Below are 19730 nucleotides of genomic sequence, written 5' to 3'. Positions count from 1 at the left end.
CACTTATAGCCGGAAGTGGCTGAAACCTTGCTTACAGGTAGCTCTCACCATAGGGATGGTGGCTGGTTTTGCCTTTGGAGACTTGCTTTACCTGCTTCTAATAGATGGTTAAGGGAGTTACATGTCAGGAGAATAACTGTGGTTCGTAAAAGCAAAGGGCCAAGCTCTGGCAAGGTGGACGTGCTACTGTTTTGCACGTGTGTCCTGTGCCACCTTAAACAATGTCTTTGTTTAAATGCTGAATTTCATAGTTGGTTTGAGTGAATTTAAATTACATGATTTGCTGTTTGCCCAGAGAGCATCCATGGGAAACTAGTTTTATGAGATCTTAAGAGGCTTTACCTGAAGAAGAAGGGGTTTCTATGGCTAAGAAATTCTGGAAAACACTGTTAAACAAGATTTTAAAAATTATTATTACCATAGGTCTTCTGAGAGGTGCTAGATATAAAAAATTAATATACAAAAGTCAGATATGCCCCTCTGCAGTAGCAGCAGTTAGAAGCGTAATTTTTAAAAATACTACTTATAATCGCATCGGAAAATATAAGATACTTGGGAATAAATCTAACAAAAGTTGTATAAGACATCTGTGGAGAAAGCTGTAAAGTTTTGATGAAAGAAAAGAAACTGAATAAAGGGATGGGCAGGGATGGAATGATCTCTTATAAAGGTACAAATCCTCCCCAAGATTTATACATTCAGTGCAATTCCAGGGGAAGGCCTTTATTTCTGGAATGAGACAAGATGATTTTAAAATTAATTTGGAAGAAAAAAATCAAAACCAGCTGAGACAATTATGAAGAAAGGGGAGGGACTCACCCTACCAGGTATTACAAAATCATAAACAAATCCATCTGGCAGGACTTCCCTGGTGGCGCAGTGGTTAAGCATCCGCCTGCCAGGCTTCCCTGGTGGCACAGTGGTTAAGAATCTGCCTGCCAATGCAGGAGACACGGGTTCGAGCCCTGATCCGGGAAGATCCCGTATGCCGCGGAGCAACTAAGCCCATGCGCCACAGCTACTGAGCCTGTGCTCTAGAGCCCGCGAGCCACAGCTACTGAGCCCGTGTGCCACAACTACTGAAGCCCACGCACCTAGAGCCCATGCTCCCAACAAGAGAAGCCACCACAATGAGAAGCCTGCGCACCACAATGAAGAGTAGCCCCCGCTCGCCACAACCAGAGAAAAGCCCATGTGCAGCAACGAAGACCCAATGCAGCCAAAAATAAAATAAAATAAATTTATTAAGAAAAAGAATCTGCCTGCCAATGCAGGGGACACGGGTTCGAGCCCTGGTCCGGGAAGATCCCACGTGCTGTGGAGCTACTGAGCCTGTGCGCCACAACTACTGAAGCCCGCGCGCCTAGAGCCCGTGCTCCGCAATAAGAGGAGCCACCATAATGAGAAGGCTGTGCGCAGGCAACGAAGACCCAGTGCAGCCAAAAATAAATAAATAAATTAATTTTTTTAAATGTTAAAAAAATCCATCCGGCGCAAGGAAGACCCAAAATAGACCAATGGAACAGAAGACAGAGAGCTCAGACCCTATAGATGTGTGGAAACTTGACAGTTTGACAGGTGGCATGAAAAGCCAGTAGGAAACAGACTTCTTAATAAATGATGCTCTCCTGTTTGATGACCTAGGCTGTTATTAGGAAACCTGGCCTTATCTTTGATTTTTTCCTCATTCTACATGTGATATTCCTGATATGTAATGATTATGTGAAATTCAGTAACTTCCTCTTCTTTTACAAGATGCTGGGCATAAATTGTCCTTTTTTTCCCCCCCATTAGGGTGAAATTGACGCTCATGAAGATAGCTTTAAATCTGCAGATGAGTCTGGACAGGCCCTGCTTGCTGCTGGTCATTATGCCTCAGATGAAGTGAGGGAGAAGGTAAGAGAGGAGAAAGGCTCTTTTACTAAGTCTCTGAAAGCTGTTATCCAGCCTTAAATATCCAGACGTTGCATTCACCCTCGTGTGCGAGAAAACTTACACAAGAGATTCCGCCTGGAAGCAGCAACTCCAGAGATTTAAAAAGATGTGTGGTGATTGATCAGGGAGAGAAAGTTCCATTTGTTTGGGAAACATGCAACACATTTCCTACTTAAAGGGGGCTTTGCAGGGAGCTGAGTCCTGCATTAGTAGTTGGAGCCAAGAGGAAACAAATTTGTATTAAATTATTTGTGTGTGTGTGTATAATTCCAGAGTTTCAAAGTATCTTTATGAAGATGCTTGAGGAACATTAGATAATGATATATATTTTTAATATTATAGAGACCAAGAGGAGACATTTCAAAGACACACTTTATTGTCATTAACTTCAGAGCCTAAAAATTAAGCCTAGGGCGTTCATGGGTCTAGTCAGAGTATTCTGGGGAGTACCCACTCAATTGACATCTCTCACCTAAGAGCCCCTACTCCATTTATGCTGCCTCACTTTTACATAGATGCCCTTTTTCTTCTACCTAGGGGTTTGTTTGCCATTTTTGCCTAACATTATTTGTGATAATGTGGCAATAAATTAATTCTAGATTCATTCGAGCAGGGCCACCCCTCTTAGGTTTAACATAAACTTTCAGCAAGCCACTCAGGATCTGTGGTTTCTTGTGGCTTGGCTGACACGTGCAAGGAAATGTTCTCCTTCCCTTATGCCAATCGGAGCAGAGGCCTGAAGGTCGGCAGAGGGTTGGAAATGCCAGGGCAGCCTCTGTGTCTGCCCAGCGGCCGTGGGCACTGAGGTTCCCTCCGCCTGCCCCCTCTCCCCCGCAGCTGACCATCCTCTCCGAGGAGCGGGCCGCGCTGCTGGAGCTGTGGGAGCTGCGGCGGCAGCAGTACGAGCAGTGCATGGACCTGCAGCTCTTCTACCGTGACACTGAGCAGGTGGACAACTGGATGAGCAAACAGGAGGTGATTGGGGACGGGAACCGGCCGCCTGCGCTGTCCGCTGCTCCGTCAGCACATTCTGTGCGGGGCCACCACTGGTTCAGTTCTGCGACAAGTGGAGGGGGTGCCAGCTTCTGTGGGCTCTGCCAGCACGGTCCTTGCTGCCGAGATTGAAAGGCCCTCAGAAAAGGCCCTAGTTTTTCAGGGGAGTGTGATGGTGTGAAGTTTTTTGTTAAAGAGATTTTGTTTCTTTAGAACATAGCATTATGCGTAATTTAAATCTAACAGAAGCAACAGAAGCTATTGGAAAAAAGTTTCAGTGGAATGTGGAATAAGGATTTCATGCTCTTGTTGGATTAGTTTTAAGGGAATCTGAAGAGACTTCTGGCTTTCTGGGGGAGATCTGAAGGTTTAATAGCCATAGAACTTCTTTCCTTCTTTTTGTCCTTCTGCCAGAATAGCCTTTGCTTTCCAGCCTTAGGAGGTGAAAGGAATCAGACATTATCTCAACACTTTGTTTCCTCTTGTAAGGCATTCCTGTTGAATGAAGACCTGGGAGATTCCTTGGATAGCGTGGAAGCACTTCTCAAGAAGCACGAGGACTTCGAGAAATCCCTCAGTGCCCAGGAGGAGAAGATTACAGTAAGATCCCTCCTTGCTGTCAGTGCCTTCAAATGATCGTTAGCGTCAGCAGAGGTCTCGTCTCGTTCCAAAAGGTTTCTGAGCAGATTCAGTGAAGGGTCCGGGTGCTTAAAGTCTCACGGTGATGATTGACCACCTTGTTGGAGACACAGCATGACTTCTAGAATGAAGTCATTTTCTTGATGTAAACCTCCAAGTTGAGATTACCTTCCTCTAAAAGTCATTAAGAATTAATGTAAGAGATATTTTCCCATTGAACACAGACCTTAGAAGTAGGAATTGAAAGGCTCTTGACCCATATCTGACTCCGTCAGTTCCTGCTGTGACGTTAGCTGCAGCTAATGTCTCCAGTCCTGAGTGAAGCTAGCGTAACTCTGTGCCCTCTGACTAAGAACATCAAGCAAAAACTCAACAGTTGAGGGATAAAGGTTGTCATAGCAAACCTCAGAGTGAAAACCTTGACCTGTGTTCAGGTCTAGAGCATTCCGTGCCCTGTTCTGCACTTTCCTCTGGGGGCCAAGCTGTGGAAGAGTCGCTCACCAGTGAAGAACCTTATTCTTCTTCCTAGGCCTTAGACGAGTTTGCCACCAAGCTAATTCAGAACAACCACTATGCGATGGAAGACGTGGCTACTCGCCGAGATGCGGTGAGTGTGCAGCCTCTTTACACGCCTCCTTTCTGTCCGTGGGTGGCCCTTCTGAGCCTGACCTGCTGGGGGGTAAGAGCTGGAGATTCACAAGGGGCCTTGCCTTCCAGCTGTTGAGCCGCCGCAACGCCCTTCACGAGAGAGCCATGTATCGCCGGGCCCAGCTGGCTGATTCCTTCCACTTGCAGCAGTTTTTCCGTGACTCTGATGAGCTCAAGAGTTGGGTCAATGAGAAGATGAAAACCGCCACAGATGAAGCTTATAAAGTAATGTCCTGTTAGCATTGCCGTGTAGCACTTTGTTAGTAAGCTAAACACAGCACTCACAGATAAATTGTAGCTAAAGAAAGAAATCGGAAATTTCAAAATACACACTATTTAATGTAATCTGGCCGTTTTATACGTGCCCCTATAAAGATAAATGTGAGGGTAATGCAGTGTAACTTGATGTCCTTAGGTTCAAGATAGAACCCCCTTCTTCCTTTCCTTGGCAGGACCCATCCAACCTGCAAGGGAAAGTACAGAAGCATCAGGCTTTTGAGGCTGAGCTCTCGGCAAACCAGAGCCGCATTGACGCCCTGGAGAAAGCCGGGCAAAAGCTGATTGACGTCAACCACTATGCCAAGGACGAGGTGGCAGCTCGAATGAATGAGGTCATCAGTTTGTGGAAGAAACTGCTGGAGGCCACGGAACTAAAAGGTGAGAGGAGGTGTGCACGGGGTTACGGGAGGCCGTTTGGGGAATTAAATCTTCCTCCCTCGTTCCGTGTTTTGGGGACATGTGCCACCCAGGCAAGCTGAGCTGGGTGACCTGGGCACTCGGGCTCACTTCCTGGGTAGGGGTCACCTGCCGTGGGTTCCTGATGCTTTGCTGATTTGGTGAATGTGGTTGAGCGTGCTGGTCGGGGAGGGCAGGGAGCCTGAGTGAGAAGAGGATGATTTGGTCGTTGGGCCTGACTGAATTGGGCCTCATCACTGAAAGTCACAGCTCAGCCGTGAGCCAAGGGCACTTAACCATTTGCCAGCCCCTATCCCATGGGGGTTAGAAGGCTTCTTAAACGACTTCCAATTCAGCATCTAAAAGGTAGAGCAGAGGTTGTGGTTTTTCGTTACCCTCTTGATAGCAGTGAAGCTGTAACTGAAATCCTGCCCCGTGGTCCTTCTGTGAGGTGCTGTCGTTTGAGAGCAGCGCTGGCAGAAGGATAGTGTTAACTAATGAAATCAAACTTGCCTCCTTGACTAGGAATAAAGCTCCGCGAGGCTAACCAGCAGCAGCAGTTTAATCGCAACGTTGAGGACATCGAGCTGTGGCTGTACGAAGTGGAGGGTCACCTGGCTTCAGACGATTACGGCAAAGACCTTACCAATGTCCAGAACCTCCAGAAGAAGCACGCCCTGCTGGAGGCCGATGTGGCAGCACACCAGGTACGGTGACCTGGGCACGGCTTTTGGGCCGGTGAGCACAGGAGTGAGAGTGGCCAGTCAGTCAAGACCAGTTGGTGTGGGGAGGGATGAAGTGTGTTGATTTTCTTAGAGAACCATGTATGCGCCATATGTTTCAGTTCAAATTAGACTGCCTTCCCTCGGACCTTTCTGGGATCCCAGAATGAGGGGAAACAATGGCAGAAAGAATGCTCTCGGGTATGGGAGAAGAACCGTGTTATACTTTCTCGGTATGTGAGCAAACCACACCTGAAGTAATCAAGTCAGCCTAGAAATGTCCAGAACGTAGTTGCCCCACACTGGGCCAGGCTTTCAAGACTCTGTCCTACCCGTTCCCAGGATCGAATCGATGGCATCACCATCCAGGCCCGCCAGTTCCAGGATGCTGGCCACTTTGATGCTGAAAACATCAAGAAGAAGCAGGAAGCCCTGGTGGCTCGCTATGAGGCCCTCAAGGAGCCCATGATTGCCCGGAAGCAGAAGCTGGCTGACTCTCTGCGTTTGCAGCAGCTCTTCCGTGATGTCGAGGATGAGGAGACATGGATTCGAGAGAAAGAACCCATTGCTGCATCCACCAACAGAGGTCAGCCTCCCGCCGTCAGATAGGAATCCAGCTGGGAAAGGGCTCTACCCTTATGGCAGGAAGGGGACCAGTGTCAGAACGAGCAAGGTCAAGTTTAAGTTGAACTGGGAGTTTAGGTAAACCGTGGTGGAAGCTACGTGACAGTAGTGCGGCCTCTTCTCTTGATGGCTTGGGTGACTTGGGAGTGGTTTCTCTTTCAGGCAAAGATTTAATTGGAGTCCAGAATCTGCTAAAGAAACACCAAGCCCTACAAGCAGAGATTGCCGGACACGAGCCCCGCATCAAAGCAGTTACACAGAAGGGGAACGCCATGGTGGATGAAGGTGAGTGTCGTCGGAAAAGTGGCTTCACTCTCATTCATCACGACGCTCTTCTTGGAAGGCTGAGTGCGTGGACCCGAGTCAGGCTGGGCTGTAGGGTTGAAGACCGTCCCCACTCTCTCCTGAATATGACTTTGACTTGCCCATAACCTCTCTGAGCCGAACTTGTTACTTGTGAGGTGGGGATGATATCACCTGCTCCCACAGTTGTGAGGATTAAACGAGGTCAGATACTGAGGAGCCTGAGACAGTGCCCGGCAAGTGTGAGGCTCCGTGACTGAGAGTTGGGGGAGTGGGGGCTGTTATTTTTATTGTTTCTTTATGATAACATCACTGATGCCAACTAGGGATACCTGCTTCGTAGAGTCTAGGTAGACTTCATGGTTTGAGGAGGCAGAAGACAAGCAGATCTGTTGGGCTGGAACCTGGGCCTCTCATAAAACTGAAAATATGAAGGGGCCTGGCTCCCCAGGATGTGGTGTCGTAGGTGCACTGAGCACACAGAGGACGTTTGTCCTGCTGCAACATGTCCACGTGCTTCTCGTCCTTCCTCCCCTGCCCGCCTTGCAGGCCATTTTGCTGCAGAGGACGTGAAGGCCAAGCTCCACGAGCTGAACCAGAAGTGGGAGTCGCTGAAATCCAAGGCCTCCCAGCGGCGGCAGGACCTGGAGGACTCGCTGCAGGCCCAGCAGTACTTCGCCGACGCCAACGAGGCCGAGTCGTGGATGCGGGAGAAGGAGCCCATCGTAGGCAGCACCGACTACGGGAAGGACGAGGACTCGGCTGAGGTGACGCGAGCTGGGGGCTGCGGGGCTCGGGCTGGGGGCCGGTTAGGAGAACGACCACGTGGAAGGTGCAGCCTCACGGTGGTCGCTCTTCAAAGTGTTTCAGCGTCTTCTTTCCCTTTTTACTACGGAAATTCGGTCATATTTAAAGAAGAGAGGAGACGGCCTTTCACCATCAGCCATGACCATTTCTCCATTCTTGTTTCATTTTTTCTCCCCCATCTGCGTACACATACGTACATAAACACAGTTCTTTGTTAGTCATCTTTTTTCAGTGGACCCCTTAAATTTTATTCATAAAGGTCTAGGTGTAGCCGTGTGCCTACCTCTTCTCTTGCCAGTCTTCACAAAAACCACAGTGAGCTGAATATTGACACGACCTGAGATGATTTTTGGAAGTGACGGTAGAGGAAAATGGAGAAGCACCGAGTGTGGTGGGGAACGGGGTTCCCTGGAGGAGGGAGCTGCCATTTGTTGGGAATGTTTATTTCTTAGGATGGGGGTGGATCCGCTGTACATGTGATGTTGTTCTTTATGTCCCTTCATGTGCTTCAGGGGTTGCATAGTTAAGCATGTAAAGGCAGGCTGAAAAGATTATAATAGAAATCACAGTATTTCCTCCAAATTAAATGTTTATCAAAAAGGGGAAAGAGAAAAACAAATAACAGTATGCTAACACATATATATGGAATCTAAGGGAAAATAAAGGTCATGGAGAACCTAGTGGCAAGACGGGAATAAAGACACAGACCTACTAGAGAATGGACTTGAGGATAGGGGGAGGGGGAGGGGTAAGATGTGACAGGGTGAGAGAGTGGCATGGACATATATACACTACCAAATGTAAAACAGATAGCTAGTGGGAAGCAGCCGCATAGCACAGGGAGATCAGCTCGGTGCTTTGTGACCACCTAGTGGGGTGGGATAGGGAGGGTGGGAGGGAGGGAGATGCAAGAGGGAAGAGATATGGGAACATATGTATATGTATAACTGATTCACTTTGTTATAAAGCAGAAACTAACACACCATTGTAAAGCAATTATACTCCAATAAAGATGTTTAAAAAAAAAAAAAAAAAGGGAGAGAGTGGAGGACTGATCAGGTCGCCGGGTAACTAAACAGATTTCAGAGGCAGGTGGCGTGTGGGAGAGGCAGCGGGGCGGCTCTGGCTTCTTGCTCAGGGTCGCCGTGTGTTATTTTGGTTCCAGGCTCTGCTAAAGAAACACGAGGCTTTGATGTCGGATCTCAGCGCTTACGGCAGCAGCATCCAGGCTCTGCGAGAGCAGGCCCAGTCGTGCCGGGTGAGTGTGGCTTCCGTTCAGCAGCTGCGAGTTCCCTGGGGGCTGGGGGGCCAGGGAAGATGAAGGACCCGGATGCAGCCAGCAAGTGTCACGGTCATAGGTGATGTTCTTGTGACCTTAAAGATCCCAGACAGCTGAACTTCCTGAATCAGATTTTGTTGGTAACTTCAGAGAAGAACTCTCACAAAGGTGTGTTTGGTAAATTTGGGACAGCTGTGGAAGTTGGAATCCGCCGTGAGCTTAGGTGGCACACCGGGGACATCCTATAACTTTGTTTGCCCTTCCTTTGGATTTTTAGCAACAAGTGGCCCCCATGGATGACGAGACCGGGAAGGAGCTGGTCTTGGCGCTCTACGACTATCAGGAGAAGAGTCCTCGAGAGGTCACCATGAAGAAAGGAGATATCCTCACCTTACTCAACAGCACCAACAAGGCAAGCGCAGAAAGAGGCCGTGTGTTGGTCTCCATCAGCACCGCCAGTTTCGCTCAGTTGGGTGTCTTGGGAGTGTGTCTTTCCAGGATGAGGCTGGTTTCGAGTTTGAAGACTTTAGTTCCCTGGTCCACCTCCCACTTCATACAGGTTTATCCTGTTTTGCCTGTGATCAGGATGACCAGTCTTGTTTCCTTGAATACCCGGAAGCTAGTGTAATGACCCACCCTCTCAAGGGTAGCTTTTTTCACCACTGAAAAAAATTCCACGTGGAATTTTTTTCTCTCTTGAACCAAAGTCTGCTCCTCTGTAGCTTGTACCTGTTGGTTCTAGACTGTACGACTACAGCAGACAGTTGAAGACAGCGCCAACGTCACCCCATAGGCTCCGTCTTCTCAGAGTTAAATGCCTCCTGGTTCATCAGCGTTTCTCGCCTGACACGTTCTGGTTTGGCAGTGTCCTTGGAGTGAGGCCATGGTCCTCCACGTGTCATAGGACTGATCCCCAAAGAGCCTGCCTCCCCTCTTGGTCAAGGCTGGGCAAGTGTCCCCGGCCCGGCCGTCGTCAAGAACCTCCTATTCCCACACCCTCAGCTTACCCCAGTCGTGGGAGTTTGAGAAAACCTGACTGGTGTCTTTATGTTGACTCTCACCCTCAACTAACCATCCGGGCTGACTGATTTACTCAACAGCAGCCTCATCCAGTAGAACCTTCTGCGGTGGTGGATGTTTTATGTCTGTGTTGGCCCCACAGTAGCTGCTAACCGCGGGTGGTTGGGAAGTACTTCACAAGTGGCAAGTGCAGCTGCGTTTTTATTTAATTTCACTGAACTTACTTAAGCGTGGCTCATGGCTGCAGTATCAGCACAGTTGCGGGGCGTCCACGCGAAGAGAAGGCTGGCCTTCCTGCCCCGAGTCATCGGGGCTGCACTCGTGACCCTCTGCATACTTGGCACGTCACGGGATTCTCTTGACTTGATGAGAGCTTTCTTTTGTAGGCACACAGGCCTCCTTGGATCCTCCCTTCCTCAGGGGAGGAATTGGCTTTCAAGTCTCTCTTTTTTTCCCCTTAGGACTGGTGGAAAGTGGAGGTGAACGATCGTCAGGGTTTTGTGCCGGCCGCGTACGTGAAGAAGCTGGACCCCGCGCAGTCGGCCTCCCGGGAGAACCTCCTGGAGGAGCAGGGCAGCATCGCGCTGCGGCAGGAGCAGATCGACAACCAGTAAGGGCCTCGCCGTCGGGCACGAAGGGCCCAGCGCCGCTTGGGGCTTAGTCTGCGTCACGCATGGGCTGAGGTTTAGGCAGCGTCCCGAGGCTCCAGAGCAAAGGCTTTTACGATGCCTGTCTGAACTCGGGAACACACTCTTCCTGCCTTTCCCAAGTCACTTCCAACCCACACAGCTCTGCTGGAACCTAAAGTCCCGGACCCGTACCTTTATTTTCCTTTGTTTTGTTGTCTTCCCCTGCATTGGCAAGTTTCTTTTCCTAGACACTTGCTAATTATTACCATCTCAGTCTTTGTCCTCCGGGTCAGGAGATGCTCTTGAAATTGGGTTTTTGGCTGTTCCACACCCCTCCTGCTCTGCCCTTTGTAAAAGGCCGCGTAGAGAGCGTCTCTGTCTATCATGACTTTGTGCTCTGAGAATGGAGTGTATTTTTTATGAAACGGCTCTGTCCTCTTTCCTGTAGCTAAGCCCCCATAAAGACCTGTGTCCCTCATTTAGGGCATATGTTACTCTGCTAATGAAATCAAAAGCTTTAGACACTTGGGAGAGATCCAGAAAATACATCCTCACTAGAGTTTAGAATAATAGAACTTTTCTGACCCTGATGATCCCCGTGAAGATCGGTTATTTGTACACTTAATTAGACGTTTTCTGTTACTGTTAAGACAAGAATGAGAGGTTTTGGCCTGGATCATAAATACGAGAGCAAAAAAGTGGACCAGATATCTGACTACAGTTGCGTGTTAGCCCTCAGGAAAATCTCTTCCTCGGGGTGGTCACTGTATCCCCTGGCCTGGCTCTGCGAAGTGACCAGTGTTTCTAGCACAGGAACATTTACTGCCTTAAGCGTGGCAGACGTCAGGAAAATGAAGGTGAACTAACCCTCTAATTTAATTTGATTTTCCTGCTCTTTCCTTACTGTGATTTTACTCCCGGCCTGGCCTGCTTCCAAGAGCTCTTGAGTGACTCCCTAATTTTCCCCACTCAAAGCATCCGCCGTCACAGCACCCATTGGAGCCGCCGCCTTCCGTCCCCGTGGATTAACCCCTAATCCATGCGTGCTTTTGCTGTGCCCCTCTGTGCAGGACGCGCGTAACTAAGGAGGCCGGCAGCGTGTCTCTGCGTATGAAACAGGTGGAAGAACTGTGAGTAGGCCGGAAGCTCTGCCGAGCACCGCCCTTGGCTCCCCGTCCATCCTCCCGCTGCCGCTTCTCTTGAAGGCGCTCGTGGGTCCAGGAAGGCGAGGTGGCGGGAGGGGCCCGTCTCTGGCAGCAGCTTTCGCTCACAAGGGAAGGGGTTTGGGTGAAGCTGTGTCAGCTGTGGCCGCTTCTCTCGTTGGTTGCTTCTGTGCAGCTGTGCGTTCAGAGTGTTGTTGGTTCCCCTGCTGGTGGCTTTTGTGCTGGGCCAGCCACTCTCAGCAGACCTGGAGGCCGGTGATGCCGTCGTCCTCCTCAGTAGGCAGGAAACCACATGCCTCGTAAAGTGCTCTGGTACTTGGTAATTTGTTCCTTTTTTATTTCACTTTTGGAAGCTTAGACTGGATTCTAGATTTTTTTTTTTTTTTGACTTTTAACTCAGTTGTACTAAGTTTGTCATTTTCACATCTCTAAAGATACTAGGAGTTCAGTCTTTTGTATTTTAGTTCCCAAGGGTGAGAGTGTCATTTGAGTCTTCATAAGAAACGTTCAGCTAATGAAATGTGATTTATGTGATTTCTCCTTCTGAAGTGGCCAAAACTTTCTGAGAAATAAATGTATTATTTTAGAAACAGTAGAAATTTCCTACTGTTCCGGAGATAACTAAAATCCTGTATGAGGCTATTTAAGATAGCTCAGCATACCTTCCCCCGCCACCTGGGGGCTGCTGGCAGAATCATACGACAGGAGAACAAGCCCTCTGTATACATTATGCACAGCAAGTTCATCTCATCTCGCAGCTGTAGTCGCATGGAGCCTGTGGTGGTGTGCCAAACGCTTGGTTTCGGTCCTTTGTGGTTGTGATGTCAGTGCGCACGTGGCTGGGCATGAGTGTGCCGGGCCACCCAGCCACCCAGTTGTGAACAGTGCAGTGTGTGCTTGTCCCTGAGGCTGTCTGTGGGTGCTCGAGGTCTTCGTCTGCCTTCCGATACTTTGTCACCAGGGCATCATCGTTACCGACTCACAGCCTGGGACCCACATCTTGGAGACAGCTGGTAGTTTGCCACCGTCGGAAGCTAACTGTGTCCCCTGCTCCCTCTTGTCACCCTCTCGAATTACATCAGGTACCATTCTTTGCTGGAACTGGGGGAGAAGCGTAAAGGCATGTTGGAGAAGAGTTGTAAGAAGTTTATGCTGTTCCGTGAAGCGAACGAGCTACAGCAGTGGATCAACGAGAAGGAAGCGGCCCTGACAAACGAGGAGGTCGGCGCAGACTTGGAGCAGGTCGAAGTGCTGCAGAAGAAGTTCGATGACTTCCAGAAGGTACGGAAAGTTGTTTAGAGACTTGGTTCTCTTGATTTTTGACTGCGGATTACCAGAATGAAAATTCAGAGATTATATTTCTTCATCTCTGTAGCCATTTTTTTTTTTTTTTTTTTTTTAATAAATTTATTTATTTATTTATTTTTGGCTGTGTTGGGTCTTTGTTGCTGCACGCGGGCTTTCTCTAGTTGAGGCGAGCGGGGGCTACTCTTCATTGCGGTGCACAGGCTTCTCATTGCAGTGGCTTCTCTTGTTGCGGAGCATGGGCTCTAGGCGCACGGGCTTCAGTAGTTGTGGCACAAGGGCTCAGTAGTTGTGGCTCGTGGGCTCTAGAGCGCAGGCTCAGTAGTTGTGGCACACGGGCTTAGTTGCTCCGCGGCATGTGGGATCTTCCCGGACCAAGGCTCGAACCCATGTCTCCTGCATTGGCAGGCGGATTCTCAACCGCTGTGCCACCAGGGAAGCACCCTCTGTAGCCATTTTTAAACGAGTTTAATCGAAACTTTTCTCACACCAGTTTAGTTTTGAGGAAATACATGCAGTTTTTTCTACATGTTGTTTTAAGAACTTTCCTAAACCTAACATACAAACATGTGTAAAAGTAGTTTTTCTAATTGGGGTTAAATTCACGTAACATAGAGTTAACCATTTTAAAGGGTACAATTCAGAAACATTTAGTTCATTCACAGTGTTGCACTACCATCCCCTCTGTCTAAAACATTTTTTATCACTTTAAAGGAGACCACAGACCCATTAAGCAGCCACTGCTTATCCACCTCTCCCCTCCCCCCCAGCACCTGGCAGCCACCGAGCTGCTTCTTGTCTCTGGATTTATGTATTCTGGACATTTCCTATAAATGGAATCATAGATTATGTATTTTATGACTAACAGCTCTCACGGAGCATGACGTTGTCAAGGTTCATCCTTGTAGACGGATCAGTGATCCGTTAACTGTTTACAGCTAATGCTCCATGGGGTGTATATGCCACATCTTGTTTATCCATTCCTCAGTTTAAAAGTATTCTTGGGACTTCCCTGGCGGTCCAGTGGTTAAGACTCTGCACTCCCAATGCAGGGGGTGTGGGTTCAATCCCCAGTCAGGGAACTAAGACCCCCGCATGTCACACGGTATGGCCAAATAAAAAAAGTATTCTTATAACCAATTCAGATGGGTGGGGGGCTTTTCTCCCAGACTGGCTAGCATTAAAATTTCATCACAGTTTGAACATGTGTCCTGTCCTCCACAAAGAAAGGTTTTTAAAAAATCTCCAACCAGAATAATGGACTTTTTAAAAAAATTTATTTATTAATTTATTTATGGCTGTGTTGGGTCTTCGTTGTTGCACGTGGGCTTTTCTCTAGTTGCGGCGAACGGGGGCTACTCTTCGTTGTGGTGCGTGGGCTTCTCATTGCGGTGGCTTCTGCTGTTGTGGAGCACGGGCTCTAGGTGTGTGGGCTTCAGTAGTTGTGGCACACGGGCTCAGTAGTTACGGCTTGGGGGCTTAGTTGCTCCGTGACATGTGGGATCTTCCCGGACCAGGGCTTCAACCCGTGTCCCCTGCATTGGCAGGCAGATTCTTAACCACTGCACCACCAGGGAAGTCCCAGTAATGGATTATTATTAACTACAGGTAGTTCAGTAAACATGAGACAGACCGTCTCCAATGCCGTGCTCTTTTCTTACTTCCTTGATAGTGACAGTCAGGATTTTCTGATTTAGGTGACCGTCAAGGAGTAGAAAAACTATTTATAAGATACCTATTGGACAGAAATTTATATATTCAAACCATAGTTTATGAGTATCTGTTGCTCTTCTTTGAATTGCTGTTGTGGGTTTTAGTTATTATGTCTTTTTCTTTGAAGGATCTCAAGGCCAATGAGTCACGGCTGAAGGACATTAACAAGGTGGCTGAAGACCTGGAGTCCGAAGGTCTGATGGCGGAGGAGGTGCAGGCAGTGCAGCAGCAGGTGGGGGTCTGGCCCCTGCACGGTGTCTGTTAAGGAAGCAGCTTGGCTCCCCCTTCATCCTACGTAGCCCAGCACGCGTGCTCCGTAGCACAGAGTGTGGCCAGGGCACAGGTTCTCTGTGTGACCTGCACTGTCTTGGTTACCTTTGACGGGAGGGAAAAACAGCTCTCCTCCTTATGCCCATTAAATATTGTGGAAGTTGTTGAATGTTTCTTTAGCCCTTAACTAGTAATAAATTCATGCAGTTCCATAAATAAAGAAAAGGTATTACATAGAAACACTTGGTCTCTCTATAGACTTTAAGAAGTTCCTCTGGCCAGTCAGGCTGCCTGTCTTTTTGTAATTCTCTCCCGTGTCTCCAGGTTTGACATGACAGTGATGAGTGTAACTTAGAAGTGTGTATTTCCTCTAATAATCGAACTGGTTTTCTTCTCTGCTTGTAGGAGGTGTATGGCGCGATGCCCAGGGTAAGTGTCCAGTGCCCCGTGTGGAACTTGAACTTGATAAGGATTAGATCCTGGGAAGAGTATAAAGTCAAGAACCTCATAAGGATTGCTGTTCTTGAACCTCAAGAGATGCCTTTTGTGTGTAAAAATCTGTGGAAAAGAAATAGCAGAAGTTGGTCTCTATTTGCCATCCTCCAAAGATCAAAAGAGTTTTTTCTCTGTTCAGTTACCTAGAACTTTTTCCACAGCAGTTCTTTAGGTTTGTTTATCCCTCTTCGAAGAATCCTCTGAATATGACATAAAGAAAAGCTGGACATTTTATTAAATTTCCTCATTGTCTCCATTTCTCCTACTGCATTAAAAAAGGAATTTTTCTCTCCTATTTGTTCGCTTCATGTCCCTCGAGCAGCCTTGCAGTTCGCTGCCAGCCAATGTTGAGTTCTGAGTCACAGAGGGAATTGCTGTTCCAGCTGATTCCTCTGTGAACTTCCTGTCGTCCAGAGGGAAGGCTGGGGCTGCTTTGTTTTGTGCACAGTTGCCTGGCTGCCTAAATGCCTCCTTTTTCTTTGAATAGGATGAAACTGATTCCAAGACGGCTTCCCCATGGAAGGTAAGAGCTTCTTTGCAAATTATTATTTCCAAAGGTTTTCCAGGAACAGAAATACTTTACGTCCTTTTCTGGCGTGCCTGTTTTCTGAGTATTTAGGCTTGTCTGAGCCTGTGGTTGTTTCTGGACTTGTTTGGCCTGGTGTCGTTCTGACCCTGGTGTTGTATTCTTGGAATCTGTCATGCCTTGAAATGTGATGCTTAATACACAGAAGCAAAATGTCTCCCTGCAGATGCTCAGCACAAATTCAGTTAGGTCGAGTTTATCATGCACCGTCGCTGCCAGGGTATACAGTTGGCCCTCCACATCCGTGGGTCCACATCCTCGGATTCAACCAACCAACAATTGAAAATACTAGCATCCGATCCATGGTTGGTCGAATCCAAGGATGCAGAACCCGCCCATACAGGGTGCCGGCTCCAAGGGTCTTGAGCATCTGTGGATTTTAGTACCTCGGGGGGTCCTGGGATCATTCCCTCTCGGGTACCAAGGTTACAGGGGTGACTGCAGTTCACAGAGGTCACACTGCATCGTCAGGCATGGTCCCACCAATAGGACTACAGCCCAAAAGGACACATGAAGTGAGGATGAAAAGGAGCATAAGCTCCACTCATCGTCTGCCTGACCGCTTTCTCCCATGGCCTAAGAAAGGCTTGAGAGAAGGTCCACATCCTGACGAGACACATAAAGGGGGGACACCAGATGTTTACCAGCTTCAGTGGACTTTATTCCAGAGAGATCCAGGGGTGGTGCTTGACCAGGGTGGGCATAACTTCCAGGAGGACAGGGGATAAGCTTTTTCATGTGAAGCGTTTATAGCCATGATTATGGAACTAGTTGCCTAAATGCCAATTCTAGCATCTTTCCTCCTGACCCAGCTCTTCAGGAATATGCCACTTGAGTTATAGGCAAGCTAGAAAGAGCAGATTTCTACTTTATGAAAGTACACCTTCCTAAGATCTGAAGAAAGCATGAAAATCTAAAAACAAAAAGGCTCCCCGCACCGGTCCCTAGGTTGGTACTTCTCAGCCCTGTCATGAGGTCTGACCTGTTGTGAGGACCTAGGCTGAAAGGGGTTTGTTTCTTTGGCCTCCTTATCCCTCCAGGCTCTGACCATTCTGCTTATTAAATAGGCTCCAAATTGGCAGGGAGGGTGCATTTTTCCTTGGATTCCGCTTTCTCCCCTTTTCTCAATCTTAATTTTCATCACATAGCAAAAATCAGTCATTGGTGACGTGAATGAGCAGCAGCCTTACCTACCTGATCTCCTGCCAGAGTTCTTCTGGTAACAGGTGTTTTTTCAGAAATGTATTTCAGATGACTTTACAAACACCAGTCAGTACCTCCTGTTTCTGAAAAGGATTGGAAACAATGGGTGTCTGCTTTCCGAGCCCTGTACACACCCACACTGGTTGAACGTGCCATTGGGTGTGTCACAGGAACATCCTAGGAGCCTAACTTCGCTGCGTCCAAGCTCAGCTCCTCCTTCTCTTTACATACTTGAAGGTTACGAGCATCACAGTGCCTGCCAAGTAGGGTTTCTTACTCATAAAACTAGGTGGGCTCTGAGATCCCAAGGGGCGTTTGATTTTTGGAAGTGACTACATTGATGAGAAGGAAGCTAAGTCGCCAGTGTATTTTCTTTTTCATCTTTTTCATCTTGAACTAAGGCTCTTGCCCTTAGTTCAAGGGGGATACTGTTAGAAGGAACCACAGTCCAGTAACCATAAACAGAAATGAAGTTAGTGATGTCCTTGACTATTTAAATAGTCCCAGCTGCCCGCATTTGTTCAACTAAGTGTGTTTTCTGGACTGTTCTCCTGTAGTAGGGACAAGAAAAAGACACCAATCAGTAGTCTTTGAGCCTTTTTTTTCCTGTCCAACCAGCCGTTTTAATTGTGGTTTTCACCGCTCTTTTCACTCTTCGAGTAAAATGAATCATTGAGTTGGGTGTGATTGTGCACTTGGGTTTCTGCCTGACTTTCTAGTTGTTGATACTCTCATTGCTGCTCTGCTCAGAAATTTGATGGTATCCTTTTACAATCATTTTGGTGGACATTTGGGACGTAATTAATGGCACTTGCATCTCAGATTTCTCTCTTAATCAGCAGACACTTGATTAGTTTGCTCTTCTGCTTTCCTCCCCACATAGTCTGCTCGCCTGATGGTTCACACCGTGGCCACCTTTAATTCCATCAAGGTAAGAAACCATGGCAGCTTTCCTTGTCTTCCCCGGTCTCCTTCATTGTCTCCTTCTCCTGTCTTCAGCAAGGCTCTTGTCCTAATTAGTTGTATGAACTGTAGCACTTGTCACTCTCCTGGGCCCGAGGGTGTCCTGGCCAGTATTACTCTCTTTGTGCAGCAGGAGGCTGTGCTCAACTTGCCTGGTCCTGGCGGTGAGCCTGGTGAGCTTCTTCCCTCACCCCCAGGAGGGCCCGGAGCTGCGAGGAGCGTATTGTCGGAAGGCAGTGACTGCCTTTCTTGCCTCCTTTCTGGACCCCGAGCTGGTTTGTCTCCCCAGTACAAGGTGTCCTGTAGCTGTGCTGCGCTCCTTGGGCTGCTGCTGCCCGGCGATACAGCCGTGCGGGGTGTCGGGGAGCAGTAGACTTGGGGACTTGTCCACTCAGTGGTTGTTAGGAAGCAGTTGCTCTGAGGCAGGCACCAGGCTAGGCGCTGAGAGTGAAGATAAGTCAGCTGCGTCTCTCCTACTGCTTCCACGGTGATTCCAAGTCAGGTGTTGGTGGAGTGTTTGCGCCGTGGCGTCCAGCGAGCTGTGGCAGGGTCTGGCTTTCTGGACTTTTGCTGTTGTGGTGTGCTCAACGACTGAACTAGGAAGCTTGGAAACAGGAAATCATCTGTGCCCCAGCCTTTCCTTTCACGTTAAGCCACCAGTCCTCTGGTTCTGGCCCTTCTCCCAGAGCCTGGTGTGGCTGACGCTTTGCTGCCCTCCCCCAGGAGCTGAATGAACGCTGGCGGTCCCTGCAGCAGCTGGCCGAGGAGCGGAGCCAGCTCCTGGGCAGCGCCCACGAAGTGCAGAGGTTCCACAGGTGAGGGTCGGCCGGGGCTGGCAGGGGAGGAGCAGGCGACAGTTGGGTTCCCGCTGACAGTAACGGCTGGGTCTTGTCGATGGTTGTGCTCTGGCACCTGGTGGACGCTCTCAGTCAGTAATGCTAAGCGGATCAATTTGTGTTCCTTGCTGTTTAGAGCTGTTGGTGGGCCACCGACACATGTGCTGGTGCCAGTGAAATGAAGTTTCCCTACTTGACCTGAGGTTAAGGCAGCCGTACTCAGCACTCATTAACTTGAACGTGTGTCTCACCTACAGAGATGCTGACGAAACCAAAGAGTGGATTGAAGAGAAGAATCAGGCTCTAAACACGGACAATTATGGCCACGACCTGGCCAGTGTCCAAGCCCTGCAGCGCAAGCACGAGGGCTTTGAGAGGGACCTCGCGGCCCTCGGCGACAAGGTGAGAGGATGTGGATGGGGAGCCGCCTCCCCCCGATTCCGCCCGAGGCTGAGCCCCCTCCTTTCCCGCTGCTCACCGCTTTCTTCCCCAGGTGAATTCCCTTGGGGAAACAGCCGAGCGCCTGATCCAGTCCCACCCCGAGTCGGCAGAGGACCTGCAGGAGAAGTGCACCGAGTTGAACCAGGCGTGGAGCAGCCTGGGCAAGCGCGCCGACCAGCGCAAGGCCAAGCTGGGCGATTCCCACGACCTGCAGCGCTTCCTCAGCGACTTCCGGTGAGAAGCAGGCTCGCTGGCTCTGGGCCAGGGGCCTTTCTAGCTGGATTAAATGCATGCCTGGATCTAGCACTTACAAGGCTTAATCCTGGGAATTCCCTGGCGGCCCAGTGGTTAGGACTCGGTACTTTCACTGCTGGGAGTCCGGGTTCAATCACTGGTTGGGGAACTGAGATCCCACGAGCCACACAGCAAAAAAAAAAAAAAACAAAACAAAAAACTTAATCCTAAAGAAAAGCATTTGCGT

At 48.9% G+C, this 19730-nt stretch overlaps 1 protein-coding gene across 12 annotated transcripts in view; it reads left to right on the top strand.

Moving 5' to 3' along the window:
• Nucleotides 1-19730, top strand: part of SPTAN1 (spectrin alpha, non-erythrocytic 1) — a 60696-nt gene that overhangs the window by 19696 nt on the left and 21270 nt on the right. For 7 of the 12 annotated variants that reach the window (XM_082468303.1, XM_082468309.1, XM_082468298.1 and 4 more), the window contains 22 exons: nucleotides 1795-1896; nucleotides 2773-2910; nucleotides 3418-3528; nucleotides 4097-4174; nucleotides 4285-4440; nucleotides 4668-4872; nucleotides 5416-5597; nucleotides 5955-6198; nucleotides 6399-6521; nucleotides 7089-7306; nucleotides 8512-8604; nucleotides 8903-9037; nucleotides 10107-10255; nucleotides 11345-11404; nucleotides 12520-12718; nucleotides 14583-14687; nucleotides 15131-15154; nucleotides 15708-15743; nucleotides 17893-17940; nucleotides 18696-18787; nucleotides 19066-19210; nucleotides 19302-19483. In XM_082468303.1, coding sequence (XP_082324429.1) covers nucleotides 1795-1896; nucleotides 2773-2910; nucleotides 3418-3528; nucleotides 4097-4174; nucleotides 4285-4440; nucleotides 4668-4872; nucleotides 5416-5597; nucleotides 5955-6198; nucleotides 6399-6521; nucleotides 7089-7306; nucleotides 8512-8604; nucleotides 8903-9037; nucleotides 10107-10255; nucleotides 11345-11404; nucleotides 12520-12718; nucleotides 14583-14687; nucleotides 15131-15154; nucleotides 15708-15743; nucleotides 17893-17940; nucleotides 18696-18787; nucleotides 19066-19210; nucleotides 19302-19483 — 2825 coding nt within the window. The remainder of the gene's footprint in view (nucleotides 1-1794; nucleotides 1897-2772; nucleotides 2911-3417; nucleotides 3529-4096; nucleotides 4175-4284; nucleotides 4441-4667; nucleotides 4873-5415; nucleotides 5598-5954; nucleotides 6199-6398; nucleotides 6522-7088; nucleotides 7307-8511; nucleotides 8605-8902; nucleotides 9038-10106; nucleotides 10256-11344; nucleotides 11405-12519; nucleotides 12719-14582; nucleotides 14688-15130; nucleotides 15155-15707; nucleotides 15744-17892; nucleotides 17941-18695; nucleotides 18788-19065; nucleotides 19211-19301; nucleotides 19484-19730) is intronic. The other 5 variants (XM_082468299.1, XM_082468306.1, XM_082468300.1 and 2 more) reach the window with 2 other exon arrangements.

The sequence above is a fragment of the Balaenoptera physalus genome, assembly GCF_965194825.1.
Source record: "Balaenoptera physalus genome assembly, chromosome: 7".
Lineage (NCBI taxonomy): Eukaryota > Metazoa > Chordata > Mammalia > Artiodactyla > Balaenopteridae > Balaenoptera > Balaenoptera physalus.
This window is presented reverse-complemented; position numbering and strand designations above follow the sequence as displayed.